The 22,675-nt window shown below is 31.5% G+C and overlaps 1 protein-coding gene across 2 annotated transcripts in view; it reads left to right on the top strand.

The window, feature by feature from the left end:
• Positions 1-22,675, top strand: part of LOC132949741 (EGFR adapter protein-like) — a 180,961-nt gene that overhangs the window by 142,195 nt on the left and 16,091 nt on the right. For both annotated transcript variants that reach the window (XM_061020786.1, XM_061020787.1), the window contains exon 4: positions 6,612-6,758. In XM_061020786.1, the coding sequence (XP_060876769.1) occupies positions 6,612-6,758 (147 nt within the window). The remainder of the gene's footprint in view (positions 1-6,611; positions 6,759-22,675) is intronic.

Genomic DNA, 22,675 nt, shown 5'->3' on the forward strand with positions numbered 1-22,675 from the left:
TACCAGTACTGTATACATATATATATTGTACTTTACGGTTAAAGAGAAAGAAATCGGAAATATCATAAACAGATAAACAATTTTAAACAGTATAACTTTTTATTGGCTACGGTTTACTAAACATAACAAATAACAATATCAATATTGGTATTAAATGTAATATTATTCATTGAAAAAAATCTAATACCTATAAAGTTTATTTTATTTCTTAAGTTATTACTTAATATGTTTTAACGAAGAATTGTTTTTAAACAACTATGACTTATATTTAAAACTTATTCATGATACATAGTGTCTAAAATTGTAAGTTCAAAACGTAACTTGAGATTAAGTACTTTTTACAATATGTATTAAATTAATTCGATAGTTCCTTAATGTGATAAGTTTAAAATGTTTAGACCATTTTACAAGACTATATTACAAAGAATGGCTTTACCATGAGCAAGTCGTTATATTTTTCAAAATCCTATAGTCGTTTAACTTTACGCGTATTTAGTAAAATGTTTTATATATTTAGTTCGTTACTTCGTTACGGAAAATTAAATTTAAAAAAATATATTATCGTCCTTTTCAATTGGAATCTACATATTCTACACTATTATTATACGGTGCAGTATTCCGTACTCGTGAAATATAATAGTTTTTGAAAGTAAAATTGTAGTAGGTATTCAGCCCATCCCAACGTTTTGTTAATGACGGTTTATACGTTTGCAATAGAGAATAGTAGAAAAAATAACAAATTACGACTTGGATATTAAAACTATATATTATATATTATATTAAATTATATTTAATATTGTATATTATTCCGCGGGTATAACATTTTACTACACCGTGGACGCGATGCATAATAATAATTGTATACATCGTATTATTATTATTATTATATTATATAGCGATATTACAGGTATACCTATATACGAGTCGTGTGTAAAGAAAGAAAAATCGTATACAGGACGAAGGAAAACACTGCGGCTCTATGCATGTATGGTAATGGAACGATAACCGACATGTTATTATTATTATTGTATAAAGACTTGGGTGGAAAAACTCTGAATAGTCCATGACTCCTGCAACGATGACGACGACGAATCTAATAGTCTCGTACGAGGGTTGCGAAGGGATGTGTTTGCCGAGGCGAAATCCGCACGGTATCCCGATAGAGCACATGGTTTTTTGTTCGTCAAATTGAATATTATACATGCATACAATACATGTGTTATTATACGCGCGAGTGCAATATTCTGTGGCGTACATATTATTATTATATATTATGCGACGTGGATGTAATATATAATATTGCGCGTGTGTGTGTGTGTATATTATATAGATAGGTAGGTTTCTGTTCCGATTGAAATTATCTCTCAGACGTTCTCCGAAACGAAACCGGCGGCAACGTAAATGCAATATAATATCATACAGGGCGCATTCGTCGAGTGAATACACGTTCGCAACCGTTTTTCATCCTCATGAATCATATTGTGTGTGTTTGCTTAAATTCTGACCGTTTCTATGACATTTAAGGAATGTGTACCTATACAGTCTTCCTTGTTTCAACAATTGAGAGAACCTCGCTCATCTTTTACTGTAAATTATTGGTGAGCCGATGAGTGTAGCTTATTTCTATGTAGGTATCTAAATTTAAATCCTTACGAGCAGTTTCTAAGTAACTAAAGACTATGGATTATGAACCTATAGTTATGCACAAAGGTGGGCATTGACTAGTAAAAAAGTTTAAGTAAAGTTAAAAAGTTGATTTTCATTTAACTTTTTAACTTAACTATATAGTTAGTTAATTTTCTAATCAGCCGACGAACTTAACTAGTTTAATTGACAGTTCAAATAACTTGGCTTTCCTCGGTTTATTTTAAAATTATCCGCATCAAGTTAAACATTTTTGAAATTTTTCGTTTTTATGGTTTCGTACGTAAATATTAATATTAAAATAAAAATAATCCAATACTATAACAATACAAACATTTCTGATATTTTTATTGATAAAATAGTTTTGTAAATAGATATATTATGTTATAGTAGATTAGATACGCATAATATTATATGATCTTAAATTTATATTTGATATAAAAAAATTAATATTTGTTAAATCAACTTTTTTTTAAATGATTTAAGTTAATAATTTTCCATATTAACTTTTGACTTATCTAGTGAAATGTATGATTTGTTAACTTATAGATCTTGTGTCCTCTTAACTGACCTAACTTAACTTAGCTTAGTTAATTATTTTCATTAACTTGCCCACCTTTGGTTATACATAACATATAAAATAGACAATATTTTTGTTCAGTAACCATTATACCCAGAAAATGCCTATAAACTATAAAACGCTAGATAATCAAATAATATTGATAACTATGATTTTCAAATCACTATAACCCCAAGTATTTTAAGGCGTTAAATGCCATAACTAAGTATACTTGAAAATTCCAAAAATCAGAATTTAAATAAATGCATAATTAATAAAGGATACCTACAATGGGGGCGATCATGCTTGACGAACCACACTGTATACACACATATTACATTTTACAATAGTTGAAATCCTTAACGTGCGCCCCAAGACCATTCAATGTTTACCAGTGTGTGTGTGTGTGTGTGTGTGTGTGTGTGTGTGTGTGTGTGTGTGTGTGTGTGTGTGAACACCTAAAAGGCTCAAACCCTTCTGCTGCCGATGTTCGCGTCATATATTATAATAGACCATCCGCGACTGAAAATATTCAGACGAGCACATATTTTATCCCCATTTTGTTCTCCCTGTCATCGCCTTGTCCTCCTGTCTCCACGAGTGTATAAAAATGTAGGTATTTTTTCAACTCGTTTTCTACCTCACCGCTTCATCAGCGGCCGTGATGAAACGGGGAGAGAGGGGGACGGAAATAAATCGCATTTTGTGTATACTATATAATATGTATTTATTTGTATACCCAAGTTTACCGCACGACAACAATCCGTGCACATGAATAATGTATGGGCGTAACACGAAGGGACTGGCGTTTTTCTTAAGCTCCACTCGCGTATCTGTATATTATTATTATTATTATTATTATAGGAACGTCTGCACGTATCGAAATTCGATGTCCACGTAAATTCGTTGTGTCGCATATATTTTGTTATTGTTGCGGTTTGTTTTTTTATCATAAGTTTGAGTGACGGAAAGAGTAACACAAAACGCGAGAGGCTAGACGGCAAACGAGGATGCTGTACCGTGGGAGAGAGAGGTAGACGGACACAGAAAGTGGAGACGGTGAGTATATAGACGTCTTGAGTGTTTGAATCCTTTAGGATGATCGTTTTACTCGGGGGTAACATTTGCATAGCAAAAACTGATGAATCCTTTCGATGGAACAGACAAGAAAAATAAAAAGTTGTCACTTTTGATTCTATTGTATTAGTCTTCTTACTTCTATAGTTCACAATAATTATATAATTTACATCAAATCTCAAATCTCAAATTGAAATTCTTTTTCTTGCACATTTATTTGTTAATCACTGAACAAATTTTTTTTTGTACATGTAATGTCTGCGCATATTACATAGATAAACGTCATAGATATTTGAGATAATTTTGTAGATGATTTATGCAAATTATTGATTTTACAGTACCAGTTTTCGGACGAATAACGCCCATTAATTTCCGGGAAGACATTCCTTTTGACGGATTTTTTTAAGTTAAAATAATAATTGTCCAAGTTATAATAATTTCTGATTTCATATTGTAACATTTGACTTTTTTCACCTCAAGACTAACTAACAAACTATATAGGTACGCATACAATCTAAAAGTTTCAAATTGCATTATTTTTGTATTATTACAAATTATATAATTATTGTCTCGTATTAGTAATTATTATGAATAAATGGATTAAAAATAAAGAATAACCCGCACAAAGGTGTATAAAACAAATATAATTTAATATCTCACTAACAAGTAACAAAAGAGAAACCCAACAGAAAATAAAATCTTCAAATGTTCTCTTTTATAATAAATTAAACATTATTACAATATAACTAACATAATTGCTCAAAAAGTGTTAGATGATAGTAATCACTAATATTTTTATCTGGCATCCCATAGCAGCTTTTCAATAAAAGTACAAACATTTTTTTTTTTTAATGTGTTCGTAAAATTACAAGTCCACCTCAAACAGTTTACCTACTGCATGCAACTTTTTGAGCTGTTTTATTAAAAAACACACACAATATTAGTAAAATCAATAGACAAGATGACTCTCAAAATCGAATATGACTAAAATATACTTTTGGAAATTAATGATTTAAACTAATCAAGGTTATAATTAGACTTATGAAATAGCAGATAATTTATTATATTATTGTTTTTGTTTTTGTTTTCAAGTAAACTTTTCAGCGGTTATTTATAAAGAGATCGTATTTTCGAAATAACTTATTCTAATTGATTTGATTTAATTTGTTGTATAATTGATTCATTTAACAGAAAATATCGAACTCTTCCGGAAAGGCAGAAAGGGTAATACGACATTAAAAACCACCCTCAATGAATATTTATATTGTAATTCAATATTAGCATTAAAAAACGTATAAGACGTGAAAGATGAATCTAAACTAGCGATTTTTGCAATGTCATTAAATCTAGGGAGGAAATATAAAAAAAATACCTTACGGCACGTGCCGGTCTATAAGTATTCTTGGGGATGAACTATTATATACATATAACTGAATTATTATATAGAACGGATGAAATATTTTTTTTTTAAACTAAAAACAACTTTGATGCCGATAAAATGACTGCAGCAACGTTACACTGGTAGGGTGTATTATATTCTCTACATAACTGCTGTGTATTTTATCATTTAAAAAAAATGCAACGCATATCCCGGCGTATCGTGGCTAGGGGAACCATGTTTTTACTCTCTTCATTTACGTGATTCAAATTTTTGCCATAGTTTCTAGCAAATATTAATTAATATTTAGCTCGATACGATGATGTAATCGTACTCTGTGGACGGGAGCATCGATATATTATGCATATTATATAGTTATTTTTACTGGTAGGGATAATATTTGTACGGATTTCGACCTTTTTTTTTTAAATGGCAAACATGATTTATTCATCGGTCGAGGGTCGTGTTTTATGAATCAGTCGACCCTCGCAAAAATAATGATTAGAATGCTCTCAATGACGTTTAATTTAAAAACATTTCAGTAATAAATACTTACTCATTATCTAGGTAATTAGAACGAAGTTTCGTGAAGGCCAGTACACAACATTTTCGTGTATCAGTATCACGACGAGTTTCGTAATAAAATCTTAAAATCGATATTTAAACGCTCATATCATATTTTAACGTTAAAAGCAATTCTATTTTATTTTAGTTTATTGTTCTCTTGTATTTCCTTTACAAGTAATTAAAATATTTTGTTAGTAACTTTTTGAATACATTTATTTTGAATATTTAATATTTCATTAGTTGAAATATGGCTCCCGAAAAATGCATACATCCGTACACTTAAGTATCTTAATTATCCACAAATAGACAAATACTTAAATGTAAGATGTATTTTATAATTCGTACAATAGTTTTATAAACTTTTATTAAATAAAACACAGTTATTATACTTATCAAAAAGTGTATATTAAGTTGTTTATAATTAATATTTTATAGTATGCCTTCATCCCTTATCATACCCTTATGTCCATATAATATTCTGAATATTGTTTTAACAGTAAAATAACTTATACAATTTATACATGTAAACACTATACATCATATCCTTAAATATTTGAAAACGAAATATGAACACGCAGACAAATTGGTGTAATTGATAAATTATTTGAATACAAACTGGTGCCACTAAATTACCTATAAATAAGTGTTCAAATTAAATAACATTTTTATTTATACTTACGAAGCATTCAAGTTTTAAACTTGTAATTATAATTATGTCATACCTACTATCATTGTTGGAAATATTTACACAACCACCCACCTTTGAATTGCAATATAAATCATACTACAAACGAGTCGTATTCAATAACCATTGTTAAGGAAACATTTTAGATTAAGAATTAGTGATATTATAATAATGTTATATCTGATGTCTATTAAACAATATTAAACCCAATAAGAAAGACAATAGGGCTAATATGAAATCAGTTCATGTAATATTGGAATTTATAATACGGTGACTGTTGATTCGTGAATCATATTGCTGTTTTATCAGTATTATAAATTGAATCAGTATGTCAATAGTGAACATATTCCGTATAATATTTAAACATGTAATACGAAGTATATGTAATTTGTTTGCGGGTAATACGCCCAGTGTGCGGTATATAAGTCGGAAGCTGCTGGGATGAACGCGCAGGAGACCGAGGAAATGAGAATGTCTTAAAATTCAATTTCTCCGGCTACTCGGCGTGGTTTTCGATCACATTGGTATTATCAACGACAGCAGGAAATTAATTCATTTCCTGCGGCGGAATCTACCCGCTAGTTTCACTTCCGGACACTACCTAGCTAATCTGCAACCCTTTTTGATAAAAACAAAAACCGAAAAACGTAATGGGGTTTTTTTTAATATATAATATATATTATTTTCAATTCTCATTTCAGGAAGTGTTAATGGCTCACGGACTCAGGAGAGTTTCGTACGCTACGTGTGATCCTGGATGTAAACAGTTTTGTTTCCTGGCAAGACAACCTGGTGGTCATATCAACAAACAGTACTGTCATTTGTTCGTTACAAAGACGGCCGAACAGGTAGATACCACTTTAATTTGTTTTACTATTACGAGTTACAATTTTTTTTTTTAAATTAAATTGCACGTTACAATAAGGGGGCGAGTGTAAACGTCACGGTCGTCGTGGTGTGCAATAAAACGACTTTGTACTTGACAAACAAGTTACGATTTCCCCGTCAGTGTCAGTAGAAATTAATGTTCACGTTCTACGTCCCCGGTGACGTAAGTGGGCTCAAGTGGACGGAAAACAAGAGTTGACATAAAAGAAAAAGATAAAAGAAAAAAGATAAAATGCAATTTGTATTTGATTCGTTTTTAGTTCTAAACAATTTTTCAGACTAACGTCACCACCAATGTTCACGCGCGTAACCAGTGTATTGAAATTGCATACACAGTGCGCCGGCTTACAGATTATCAATCGATTATAGTATTTATTAATTTATAGCATTTAATAATATTTATATCATCTTTTTAATTGCAACTAATAATAGTTGTTGAAATGCTTTATTATTATTTTGCTTAAATATCAAATACTGGTCAGTAATATTTTTTGAATACAATAGGAATTAAATATATAATTAATAATTGGTACGGTGATTAAGCATATTGTGAAGTATAATATCGATTATTAACAACCATAGATCAAGCAAATTATAGTACTAGGAAAAAAATGTGTAACTATTTTTTAAATAAATTAAAACAGAATATTATGTCGAGTTAAATTTTTAAACCGAATAGATTAATATTTAGAGAAAAATATTTACACAGAATCTTTTAGTTATTTATGAATTTTTTACATTTTTTACAAATGTATGTTTCCCGGAGAACAATATTCGGTTATAAAAAAAAAATAAAGTGTCAAGATATAAAGACTAAAATAATTGAACAATAGGTACTATTGTTCATATAATTATTGATTTCGTTGATAAATATTCAAAAATGTATATTAAAATGAGAGTAAAATGTCGGTAATGATAAGGGTTTTGGTTACGTGATCATTCGATAATGGCCCGTCGAACCTGTTACACAAGATATTTATAAAATAGTAAAATAATAATATGGTGTTACCCGTCGATAGCATATCGATGTTATAATATAGGGGAACATCGAGATTTGCCACATCCAACGATTTCCAAGCCCATCGGACAAAATAATTCCCATTTGTATTCCAAGAGTAATATTATTACATAACTATTGTAATGTTGGAACGATTCGTTATTGTTTAAAAATAATATTTATCGATATAATTCTATCTTGGTTTATTTTTTTCGTCAGTTTCTATCTTCAAATCGACCTGAAATATTGTTATGGAAAATACCGCACCTACCTGGGATACAATACGTCAAGGAAAATCTTAACCTCCCCCCCCCCCTCCCACACTCTGTTACATTATTCACGGGTAAGATTTAACTATACCGACACTACTTCGCGTTCTATATTATTGTAAATCACTGCGTATTATATTTTACGAGAAGCCGGACCGAGCGCACGGCGCCGTCTGTCGCGACTAAACCCCGGCGAGGTGGCGGGTAGAGGTGCCTGTGAGACGGACGAGGTAATTAATTTTCTCGTAGCTCGTACACATATCATAATATTATGTAATGTACAGTTTACATAGGATAATCACCCCCCCCCCCCCTCCTCGATCGAGCTATCTCGGCTCTCGTGTCCGCGTCACTCGACGATGGATCCGCGATTTGATTGAAACGTTCTTCGTCGCAAAGACTTATTAGTCCGGATTACACGATAAATGCGCCTCGCCGGTCTTTATATTAGCGTCAAGATTCTCGTCTTTATGTTTTCCACTCGTGTTCGGCCACGACCCGCCATTAGTTCGCGTCCCGCGCCGACAAAAAACAGACAATTTTCTCGAGACTTTAGTATATTAAGCGACAGTGATTTGTATACACGTCGCAGTGTAATAATGTCGTGTATATCACCCGCGCCATAGTCACCTAAAGACCGTATAGAGTGGATGGCCAACTTCCACTTTTTTTCGTTCTCGTATATCGTACCCCTTATCGATTTTCTTTTTAAACCAATTCATCCCACTACAGTCCATTTCACACTTTGTAGTCAATCCTTACAGTAGAGGTACTATTAGATTAATTAGATATTTATGAGCTACAAATAAAAATACAAATTTTTTGGACGGGTAGGTAGAATTTTTTTCGTTTCCTTAAGCGCAAAATTTAAATTATTTATTAAATTGAAACTTGAAGTTAAATGTATGTTATTACCGAATAGCAAAATATAACAAATATGATACACAATTATCTTTAATTTATGCAGTATCTATAATATCAATCCCATTGCACCGTTTTATTTGATCAGAGCGACTACTAAAGCTCGAAATATAAATAACATACCAACTAACCTGACCCAGGGGATAGGTAAGTGGATGTAATACTACCGTGGTTCCCGCCTTAGTTTTGATAACAAATGAAAACAATTAAAAAAGAGACGGTAGATACAATGTTCGGGCAATAGGGGCTGAACATCGGTATTCCACTAAATACTATTTCAAATGTACTACTTTCATTTATTTGTTAATTTATAAAAAAAAAAAAAGTTATACATTTTAGTTTTAAAAACAATATCTAAAATATCGTATATGTTTATGGTTTATTAATCTTTATTTAAATCTACGAGTTTAATTATTTATACAACTTATATAGATGCAATATATTTTGTGTCTTATCTCCCCTTGTCTTAGGAAATCCACAATAAGATACCTTAGTTTGGGTGCAGGTATGTATATGGTGTACGAGCATCAAATTGGTAAACGATGGTACAAACGATGGTACAAACGCTGTAGTTCCGTTACGTTAGCTATCCTTAATTAAAGATATATAAAAAAAAATGTTTACAGTATTAAAATAATATGCAAGCAACCACAACACGATTGTTTTCATGATTTTTGTTTATGAATTTGAAAATTTGTGGGGCCCTAATGTAACGGACCTCGCCACTGTTAGGAAAAAAAAAGTCGGGTCGAGAGCGTGCACTGGGGAGAATACCAAAGGCTTTGGTGAAATTGGCTTTATTATATTATTATACAAAAAGAACAATAATACTATAAATGTCCGAACGTTGTGCCGGAAGTTCTGCCAGCCTACTACTGGTATGGTGGTACTTTCACGGTTTAAGGTCGTATCCGCTTCGTTGGGCGATTACATTAAAAATTAACGATAACTACTCGGGGTGTATACTCTTTATCACGCTTGATATTATTATGCTAGACAACTAAAATTCCGTTCACTAAACCAATACCGCGCGCAGTGGCACGTTAAGAATTTTGCCGGTGAAGAAACAAGTCATTTCGTTATTACATGAACTTATATATATATATATATAAGCCGTATATGTATAAGTGCGGGACGTGTGTCGAATACTATGGTGCGTGTGTTCACAAGGATTAGTCGACCGCCTCGAACACCGTCACGAGACAATATAATATTAACCGACTGGTGAACACATATACATAATATAATATAGACATATATTATGATGCTCGTATATTATATTAATACGTACATAGTTGTTCGCATGACAAATATTACGGATGAAATGAAATGTACATATATGCGTACGCACGTTAAGTCGCGTTGAATATATAACTATAAAACTCAAAACGATCCACTTCTACGCGGGTGCACGCTGTACCTACATAACCGTCGTGATCCGACTTTTGGTCCCCCCCCCCCCTTCCCATTTTTCTACGTATTTTTTACGAGTGAACGCGGCCACCGCCGCACGCCGAAATCATGCACCATCCGATGTGATAATATTATGTTATATTATATTATGATAATATTATATTCGTACTCGGAGGCGACGAGAAAAAAATACAATCGTGACCAACAAAAAGATAAAAAAAAAAAATAATGATAATAATAATAAACATGACTCGGGCGCTTCTTTAATAATACGATTTCCGGTCTGGTCACGGAGTTAGCGACGACTACGGTTTACTTTTGATTAGAAACGGCGTGCCGCGAATCGTTATGATGGCTGCGCTAAAACGTTTATGCCGGTCTCGCCAAATATTTACCAAACGGAACGAAAAATGAATTTTGTTTATTTGGTCGCGTTATAACTTATAACAACCACCGCCGGCGAGAAATCATTGCGTCCTGCGAGTGCTCATTAAAATTGTATAGAAAACGAGGGCGCTTGTGTTTTTAACGAGTTATGGCACACGGAATAATCACGTCCCGCGTGCCGTTCTAACCGTAATGGGTTGCCAGTGGATTTATAAATTTGTTAAGCTTTTAAGTGGTTGATAACATCATTGAATATTTGCATTTACCGAGAATTGTGACTTGTATAACTGAACTATAATAAAACGCAAACGTTTCATAAAAATGATATTACGGATGTGACTAGGAATAATTATAATATGAACCGCAATCCGCAACAGTGCAACACTGTGTTTATCAACTTTGTGTCAATACATTACGTACCTAATTTATGATTAAATTTACGGCGGTAAAGAAGTAAAACACAAAAATTTAATCCACGTGGTTAGAGTAACTATGTATAGGTACGCGCGGAATAATCAGAAATTCGTGCTACTATTCGTAGATGTGGGAAATTGGCCCTATTTTTTAAAACAAATTTCTAAACACCTTGTAAACAGGGTGATTCTCATTTAAAATATTTGTACTAGGGATAATAGTCCTTATAAAAATGGTTTTGCAAAAATATAAAATTGATGTAATATTTGAACTAGTATTTATTATACTTGGAACATGTTTACAAATTATTAATGTTGATAGATTAATATTAAATACTAAAAATGTTCAAATCGTCATAGCCCCCATATCTTATAAACCTTACCATGGAACTTTTATCCTTTGGAACATAAAGTTAATTAACTCAAAAACTATTCATACGGATTTTGATTCTGATACGTCAAATTTTTCAGAAAAATTATCTACTGAATATACACAGTTAAAAAAGAGGGTTCTCACTTGAAAACCAGACATTTGTACAAGTAGTACAAAAAATCTGAAGAATTTAAAAATACAGTCATTAAGTATATTAAAAAATTTCCAAAAATCAGATTTTGAAAAACTGCGTTATTGAAGAAAAAGAGGGTGAGCACGCTTGGTGGATCACCCTGTAGACAATTTAAAATAGCTGTAATAATTTTATTATAGTATAACCATGAGTGAATTTTGTTTAAATATAAACAAAGTTAACAATCTATTAGGTATTTTTCATTAAACGATAAAAATCGAATTGAAAAATATTTTTTCATATATTTCAGACAATACCAAATGTAAATAAAGCAAAAAATTTTGACAAGCCATAAATAAGGTAATTTTATAGTTGATTCCTTTCTTTAAGGTCGAATAATAATAAACTACAATATCAAATTCTGAATGAATTCCCTGAAATTGTACCTAGCAAAACAAACCTATGGTTTATACCTAATTTGAAATACATATGCGATAAAATTAATGACTATTACTTTGTCTATAATAGTACGCTTAGTGTCCAAATGACGAACCAAAATACTAAATTCAAACCATAATTATTAGGGCCTGGATTTGAATGCCCTAAAAACTAACAATAAATTTCTTTTCAACACAATGATGCCCTAAAAAATTATCTAATTTTTTTTGACAGGCGCGCAATTACGCAACTGATCGGAAAATTACAGATAATTTTCAGAATTTTCTACACTTTATCAACTGCTTAACAATAACACAAAAACTAAATACCAAACTTAGGCTCGCACAATAAATACACGGTATCGCTAGAGACAGCTGATAAAGACATTAATATGTTTTCGTATCTAGAACGATTGACATAAGTAACAGATAAAAAATAGGTACCTACCAAAAACTGTTAAACCAAATATTATAAAATCAATATTTCTCAATATTTTTAAGTAACTAATTTACACTGAAATCTCTTACAGCGTATGAATATATGCACTAAACATTAATAAAATGACTTTGGTGGTAACAAATCCTCAAAAAATGGAAAAACATGGAAAAATTCAAAAAAATACAAAATACATATTTAACCTTTGGAGTATCTGTTACATAAAACAATTTATGTATTTAGTTGAAATGCATTGACCTAGAGCACCAAAAAACTTTGCATTGAAACCTAAGTCCTAATAATTATAATACACATCTACAGGCTACTATAGTAATAATTACAAGATAATTACTAAAGTGTAAATACGAGTTGATATACATTATCAATTAAATAATATTACTAGTGTATAACAAATTTAAATTGTTATTGCTGTTGTAGTTATTATTATTGTAAAAAAAACAAGTTTTTAAATAATATATGAGCACGAAGTCAATTTAAATGTCGATTGTAGATTTACCTATATAGGTATTAGGTATGATTTATACCCCAGAGGCGCCCATATTTGGTTTTTCATATTATGTCAAAGGTAATTTAATAGAATAGATGGATAATCATACACATAATTGTATGGTTTAATAGTATACATTGGTAATAGGTACACTTAAGTGGTTCTTGAGTGGATAATAGTAGAAGTTAATCAACACTAAGCTTCTTTAAAAAAAAATAGGAATAAGGATAAATTAAATTCGAAAAAAACATTCAAAAATTATTTGAAATTATTTCTTTCCATAATTTCTTCATAATAATACGAATACCTACGCTTCAGTTTACATAAAACTATTGACTTGATGTTTTTATTAACATTGTGAAAACAATGCATATTCACGGAAAAGTACGATATAGTCACAAAAATAACGAGAAATCTAATCAAATAATATAATATTTTTTTGGTGGTTTTATAATAGTTCTACAATTACAAATAATAATAATTTCGTGTTAGAAATAATTATGCGGATTCTTATACCTAATATACGTATGTTTATTATACAGTAACTCGATATTACTATAGTTAATAAATGTATTCGAAAAAGTACCCGCTACGCAGTAAGTTTGAATAAATTAATGTACCTATTCAAGATACGTTTTCATTGGTTATGGATGGCAGTTTTAAAAATACTTTTAAAAATGTCTATTCACGTAAATATAGTGCATAAATAACTTTAAGGAAATGAGCAACATCAATAAGTTTTTAAATGTTCCTTCTTTGAAAGTATATATACGACGAGCAAACTTTTTAACTATTCAGCAGGCTAAAAAAAAAAATGTCGACATTCGTGTACTCAACAAATTGCAGAACAGAAACATCCGATGTATCACGTGGAATTTTCTCGAATCTCTATTATCAGCCAATCGTATCGGACTGAACGTGAAAAACGACCATGAAATTCGGCCGTGTGTATAACGAAAAAAAGGGGCCGTCATCCCTGGGGGAATCAAGAAGGGGGCGACAATTTTTTATCTTTTATTTTTCGTAAGTACTCAATCTCCAAATTTCAATTTGACCGTTGCGCCTGTCTAGAACGGAAAAAATCAGAGGGGCAACGCGTTAACCGACTCGATGTCCGAAACGTCACAATGATTAATACCTACGCTAACTATCAAAGTCAACGACGGTACAAAATAATATGTGTACTCTGATTACTCGAGAGTCGAGACGACGACGGTCCAAGCACGGCACCAAGGGTGGTAGTGCCCCCCCCCCCCCCGAAGAAAAATGTGATAGATTACAGAACATCACGTGTTATTTTTATAAAAGCTAAATATTATTGATTTCAACAATTATTTTTTTTAAACATTGATAATTTGATTAAATTATACTTCTTTGAGTATTTTGTTCATTTTAAATGTTTTTACCATACCTATAGTCAAATACCGAGATGATAGTATATACTTCAGTTATTTTCAAATAGATAATTATATTATTATACTACCTAAGGGATTAGTTTTTACATTTAGATAGGTATCCCCCGTGGTTGTATATAATATTATATGAGTATGTTACTATAATTTATCAATGCGTTTTATTTGTATAGCATTTAAGACGGTTTACGTATCAAATCGGTAGGTACAACCTCGCCCGGCCCATCATATTCACATGCCAGCATAAAAGCCGCCCAACCAATATCCAATACTTCCAATTCAATGTCAAGAATATTAAACGAATTCAAAACCTTTTTTTTTACCCTCTAATCTTTCTACGTGCCATCCTTTTTAACAAACTCACAACAAGCTTCCCATAATAGTCATCCATTTCATATCAAATTTCTTATCCACAAACCTCATTAAATTACCATTATCAGCTATGGTATTTTATATTCCCCTGCTATAATCATAGAGCAATAATGCAATGCATATTATCTAATAAATGTAATCTTTAATTGCTTTGTAAACATTATATAGTAACATATCTTGTGCATAAATGTCATACACTATAATATCATATTATGTTATTAAACTCGTAAGAGCATTCATTTGCTAAAACATTTCAAATAAAATACATTTTTAAAAAACGTTTTATTACAAGACGTCAACTTTTAAGATATTGTTTCTAATATGCTTACTCGAAAAAATACGATACCACGGTGTATCAGACATCATGTGTATGAGAGTGTTGTACTATTATATAGGTAGTATTTTTAAAACGTTATTAATTATTCAAAATTTTATACATTTCATATTATTATCTACTTAGAACTTAGAATACCTATATAAAACTACTGAGAGTATTTTAAAAATTTAAATGTGTGCTACGTTAATTTTATGTTAAATGTAATTAAATTATTTATCCAATTAATCACACAAAAAGTATTTGATTCAGTCAGCACTCAGCACCCAAAGAAAAAAATTCTAGCGCCGTACCTCCGACGTTTGCCGATTATTTTTATTTTTAAATCAACTAAGAAAAGTCAAGTTATTTCAACTGTTCATTAACTTTGTTAAGTTCATAGGTTATTTAGAAAATTAACTAATTAGTTAAGTTGAAAAGTTTTAAAAAATTAACCTGTTAACTAGTTAATGCCCGTCTTTGCACATTATACACGATTACCGTCATAATGACAACTGAATATACTTGTAATAATATAATCATTTCTTTAGTTCTATCTACGTGAATAATTTGGATTATTATATTAAGGAAAATGATTTTTCAAAACTATAAAAACAATTTTAACATAAATATGTTTTCGGGCTAGGTACATATATTTTGTTTTCCTAACCAATTTTTTCCAACGCTGTGTTTATCGACATAGAAACGAATAAAATTTAAAAATTACCTAATTCCTACTAGGTATACCTACATATATAATAATATATATATTATACACAATATTGTATTTATTTATTTATTAATATTTATGATTCGTACATTTTTTTCAAAGTGGAAAATATGAAGTACCCACCTGGCGTGCTACGTTTATTTCACATAATCCCCAATTTACATGGAACGATGATTTTTTTATTTTATTATTTTTTTAATTTTCGCTCTGACTTTTTTCTACTCGCCAGATGGCAGACTTGAATATTGCTTGCAAACCGGTGGAATTTTCGTTGGTGGTTGTATTATACGCGTTGTTCTCTTATTAAAATATATTATATATATATATATTATTGTATTGCAAGACGGCCAGGACGATTGGTACAAATCCCAATCGTCATTCCTAGAGATTCTTTGTTCCTATATGATACTTTATATCGGTATTATACTGAGATCTTTTATAATTTTACATCTTTTAGACTTAGCCTTATTTCCGTGCTTATCATTCAAGCTTAAATTCCACCATACAACGTAGATGCGTGCTGCCCTTGTCAATCCTCAGTAAATATTTCTTACCCATCACTTTTAACTCCCCTTTTACTCGAAACGGGATCAAACTATATTCATCCTATTTATCTGACGACTGACATAAGGGTAGTCTGACCCTTGGGTATACCTAAGACTGAGTTATATTCTAAGTTCATCATTAGATACTATCGTATTGCTATATTATAGTGTAATATTTCATTTAGCTAGTATAGTGTATATACTTTTTTAACATAATAGATTTCTTGATGACTTAATAAACTTGTTTTGTATGTTATGCTTTTTATGATTTTATATCACGAGTGTCTCAACAAATAAATGATGTTCTCATTTTTCAAAAATATAAATATATATATATATATACCAATGTCCAGTCGAGCACTTTGGCACCCCTTTACTAATTGTTTTCGTGTCTACATCGGAATGAAATTGTCTTTAGAACTTACTAGCTGGTAGTAGGTTGGTGGAAAATATATTTACCGGCAAAGTAATAATATTAAAATATTTCACGAATTTGAGGAAAAACTGAATATTCTTGGACCAAGAATATGTACGAAAAATGTATACAAACAATCGTACACGTGAAATTACAACGTACCTACGATGACCGTGGACCGGCTACCGTGTCCGTGGAACGTCTATATTACGTGTGTGTATCATCACTATATTTAGATACAACAACTCTCCGTTGTACAGTGCGGGTAATAAATAATAATAATAATAATAATATTATAACAAATCGTAAACGGACGTAAAAATATGTTCGTCGGCCCCAAAACGGTGACGTGTATAATACACTACTACTGTTGTACTCTAAAGTGGGGGGAAAAAAATAAACAAATAAATCGTGGAAAACCGGTCGGCCGCGCGACGTCCAAAATCGAAACGAGACCGCGACTCCTTGGCCGCCGCCGCCGCCGCCACAGCGTCCGACTTTCCGTCGCATAGGTCGTAATTATTACACACACACACAACAATGGAGGTGATGTCCGCCGCCGGCCGTTTACTATTCTCGTCCTTTCTCCTTCCCGTGTTTATTATCGTTATTGTTATATATATATATTATATCATAAGATATGTATACGCGTTCGGTATGTAATTACTGGTTTAAATGTGTGTATAATATGTTTTTGTGCGTACCCCGGTATGCGTCTGTACATAGGTATAATACACATATACTATATATATATATATAGTATTATTGTCGTACACATACTGACGTACAAGTCGTCCGGCGACATGGGCTACCGGTATTTTGTTTTTTATTATTATTATTATTATTATTATTATCATTATTCATCGACCGTAGCTCTAGCGTCAGAGTATAACCCGATCATTAAATCCGTTCGGCGGCGCGTCATAAATTCCGGGTGCATATCAATTATAAATTATAATTAATATACTCGGACAGTCTCTCGCGCGTCGTTTGCAATGCCGTATTTTTCTTGAAAAAAAAAAATGTATAATATGATCATGTCCCTGCGGTATGCGTTTTTTGGTTTGTTTGCGTTTATAAATTATTTGAAACCGTTATTTGGGTCCGCCAAAAAAAAAAATAACCTACAGAAACACAAGTCAGAGAATTTAGTCGGCTTTCTTTTGTATTTTTATTCTGTCGTCTCTTTATCATGATGTCCAACAACTGCATACGCATTATATCCGAACACCATAGTCTTTAAACTTCGTTCGATGATTATACTGTATATCAAGCTACAGACCGATTGCCGTGATGTTTGTCGAGAATGTCCGTAGGTATTCGACACATTCCACCAAGATCTTACAAAATCGTTCAATACACAAGCAGGAGAGTCACATGGCTATTACATATATTATATTTTATAATGTTATACATTATATCGTTCTCATCAACAATATTCATTACCTATAGACAATACTGGCGTATATCCTCCGATTTAAAAAACATATTGACGCAATGACAAATCCATCAGATACACTCATATAATAAAAAGATCATGGACATCCGTATAGTATTATGTAGGTACAGATACGTACAGCTATATGGTTTTTTTAAGGCGGCCGAGGGGTGTTTTAATTTAATATTTAAATACAATTTTTGGGAGGCTGTTCACACATCTAATATTTTTGAATTATATGGACAAAGGGGTGGGTTAACACAAAAAACACCCCCCCCTCCCACCTCCTTGGCTACGTGCCTGTGTAGGTATTACCAAATTATAGGTACTATGTTATAGGTATGACCAATATAGCCTATTTAGGCACACGCTGTGATGTTTAAGGCATTAATGTAATGAAATCGAATCCAAGTGGTGGATACCTGCAATCGGGGCTAACATAAGGAACTAGGATCACCACTAATTAGTTACATAAATACGGTTTTATAAGCATTGCAAAATTAGGATTAATTACACACTATTTAGCATTAATTATTTTAATAGATATTCATATAAAAAAATTAATTACAGTGCCTTACATGCGATAAGTTGATAGCACATGCTTTTTAATGATTTTTATATTTTCAAAAAAAAAAATCACAGTGATTGTAGTTATTTGTCTTTTTTTTCTGCGAGAAACTAGTGGTGACTATTATGCGCATAAACGAGTCGTAGGCTCGATGGTAGTTCTAAACTATTTCCCAGGCCAACTATAAATAAAATAACTCAATAACAGAGTTCTAGTGACGAGTCGTAAATCGTGATTGTTCGAACTTCGAAACAAAGGATTTTTATATGTGCGGTGTGGGAAAAAGTTACTTTTCCGAACATAGAAATATTGCTCTCCGTATATGTACTTTGTATTAACAGTACCTATCAAATTGTAGCAAAGAAAACTCATTTAAAAAATATCAAAATTAAATTGTGAATTAAAATGATGCATAATCATAAATCGTCTATCCAACTTATCTTTCCGAAATTATGTGTGATGAGTGAAATTTTTTTTATAAGTGTTTCAACTTTAAATTTTTACAAAATTGGATATTTTAAAAAAATTTAATCATTTTGTTGTAACAAAAAAATATATTTATGGTAGAGATAAACTTTTTGCTATTACATACTTGCTATAATTTTTTATACATAATGACATTGTTAAAATATTTATATCAATTATTTTAAGTTAGTTATGTTATTAACGTTATTCTACGGCCAAATAGTTAAGTTAATAGGTTTAATGCAATTTTTTTCGTCAAAAATTAGTTCAAGTAGTTCAACCCACCAAATTTCGTTGGTGATTACTTACCGATAGTAGTATAAAATATGTAACATAAACTATCTTTAGAAATAATTGATGATCCACCCATTTCCTTCACTCGAAACTGTTTTTCGTAAACAACGATTTATCACTGAGTTCAAATTTAACACATCCGTCACAGTAGTGACCTACTCATTATCGAAGTACTCTCGAAACTTAATATATTATACTATGCTAGGTCTAGTTCTTCGGTTTTCTTAAGACGATAACAGTTTAAAGTCCCTGAGCCAACGCTGAAATAAAAAGTCTTCGGCTATGGACCCACGATACTCGCGACCCTAAATCCGGCCGCGCAGCCTGAAATGGCATTCTAATCAAATTGTTCATAATACTACTGTATGTACTCATACCTACTACCGTTATAAACGTATATTTTACTACAACTTAAAATTCTGTTCGACCATGCCGTATAACAGTATCCAAACCGGCTTTTTGCTTTTGATATATATTTCAGTAAACGTGTTGCTTTGAATATCGCGTGAAACGCGCTATCGTTGTTATGTTAATACGTTATTATTGTTACGTTGTAATTGTGTAGACGAATGACTTGAATGACCAGAAGCATTTTGAAACGCGTCGACTCAATAGCCGTTCTTTGGAAAATAAAAACACCAGTAGTTGTACGGCCTCTGTTACACACCGTAGGTAATATCAAATTTCATCGGCAACATAAAAAACAACCCACCACCTCACGACTACCGTGGACATTTACGATTTTACCTTCACCTTAACGTATTATAAATCGTAATTCGATCAAACGTAATCTAATCGCCGAGGTCGTTAATACAATGCAATTGAGTACGATAAGAGTATTTGAATTCGATGTTGCTATTAAATAGTATGATAAACTTTGATGTTGTATACGTAATTTTGTTTTTTTTTCCTAAAGAACTAGCATTTCACACGCTAATCACGCTAATAATATGTGTTTAAATATAATGTACAACAATATCGTAAATTGTTTAAAAGCGTATTATTAATACAGTTACTATAAGTCTAACTCAAATTAACCAAAATAATTGATATTCTGGTAGACAGCCCTAACCAATTTTTAAAATCTACTAAACTACAAACAAAATAAATAAATATTACCGGAAACAACAAACTCTGTCCACTGTTGAAATGTGATTAGGATGATTTCATTAGTAGATGTCTTAAAGTTGTTGAATGATCCTTCGGATAGATAATATTTAATATTATAAATACTCATGTTGTGCCACATAAACGATCACTAAACATTTAATGAATCAACAGTGAGCTAATAATAGTCATCAAACATGATTTAGTAGCTTATGATTGGTACATTCAATTTTAGTGAACCATTAAATTAATCCATGTATTTCTGCAACTCAGCAATCGGCATTACTCATTATATTGCCGTTATCGTTAAACAAAAAAAAACAATAGGAAACCTAGTTATCAACGTGAAAACCGCTAGCAGGCTTTGAAAATCAAAATTATTCGTACCATAGTAATATTATGGAATATATACTTTTTTTGTGTTTAAAATAGTTAATAATACTTTTAACAGCAATGATTTAAATCACGCATATTATTTATATTTATACCTATTTATTTTCACATTATTAAATAACATGACTTTAAAAGTTGCAAGTACACATTATTATTGAATACTCAAACATTACAATTGGATAATGCAAATACATTAAAGTAGGTATTAACTTCATTTTTATCCTAAATTATGTCAAGTTATTTAGTCTTGAAATAATTACACAATCTGTTTACGCTACAAACATTCAAGACGCCCTTGTTTTTGTTTTCCGAGTACTTTAATTAATTTTATGCTAAATTATTATGGTATAGTTAGACTGTTTTGAGTTTTAATCAAACACTTCAGCATCTTAACGGTTACATAAAATCTATAACCCTAAATTATATTTTGGGATTTCCATAAAACTTATTATTAATCTGTGTGCGTATTACTATACATAGAGCTGTTCTGAGATTGAAATGTAATAATATGTACTAATATTTTATATTATTATGTATTTATATATAATATATTCAGAACATTAGAACACTGTACTGGTATTGGTTTTGTAAATTGTAAATGTATTATTGACTAATAATATCATGCTACTTTATTAACACTAAAAAGTATTAAAATTGTCTACGTACCTACATTTTTCGAATATAATTTGTAATAATTAGTAAAACTTTCACGTCATCGGGTAAGTACAGTGTACACAAATTATTATAGTTAAGTGCATATTTAATATTTCGGTGCATTTCTCTCAGCTGTATTGTTCGATAGAACGAGCCAAACGTGGGCTCGAGCATTCGCATACATTTCACTCGGTAAAATAAAATTGTGTGTCACCATTCGGAATTCTCGATAGTATAGGTAAACGCCAATGATTGTACAAATAAATTGTCTTCCCGCCGTACAACGGCTGATGAAATATTGCTAGGCGATCGGGGCGGGTAAACGGCAATGCTACAATAATTTATTGATCATCTGACCAAGTACCTTCAATAACATATTTTATTCACCAAGGATTTCGCCCTTTAAACACGTCACACCACAGAAACCACACGTCATTCATCGTGCATTACCTATAATAATATGATATATTACAGCGTTTCGAGTCCCGTCCCAAACGCGGTGACTGCGCAGTCCCGCACACCCGCCGGTTTTGTGTACAAAACGCGTTACCCGCCCGAGTCGATATAAATTTGTATTATTATTATTATTATTATTTTTCACACCGCGTCATACAACATTAATTTCACATCAGTTTTTCCACAATAATGGTATACATTGTCCACTATATGGGTAGGTACCTCTTGTACATAATATAATAATATTATGTGTTGCGGGCACATACCAAACACGAATGCGTCTAAACGAAAAACCATTCATGAAAAAACGCTCACGGATACCGTTCCGGATAACGATTTTATTGTTCAACGTGTGTACCTACACGTACACTTGTTCGTGTGTGCGTGTGAGGGAGAGATAGAGAGTAATATTATGTATTATATTATAC

This window comes from Metopolophium dirhodum, chromosome 7 (genome assembly GCF_019925205.1).
Source record: "Metopolophium dirhodum isolate CAU chromosome 7, ASM1992520v1, whole genome shotgun sequence".
Taxonomy (NCBI): Eukaryota; Metazoa; Arthropoda; class Insecta; order Hemiptera; family Aphididae; genus Metopolophium; species Metopolophium dirhodum.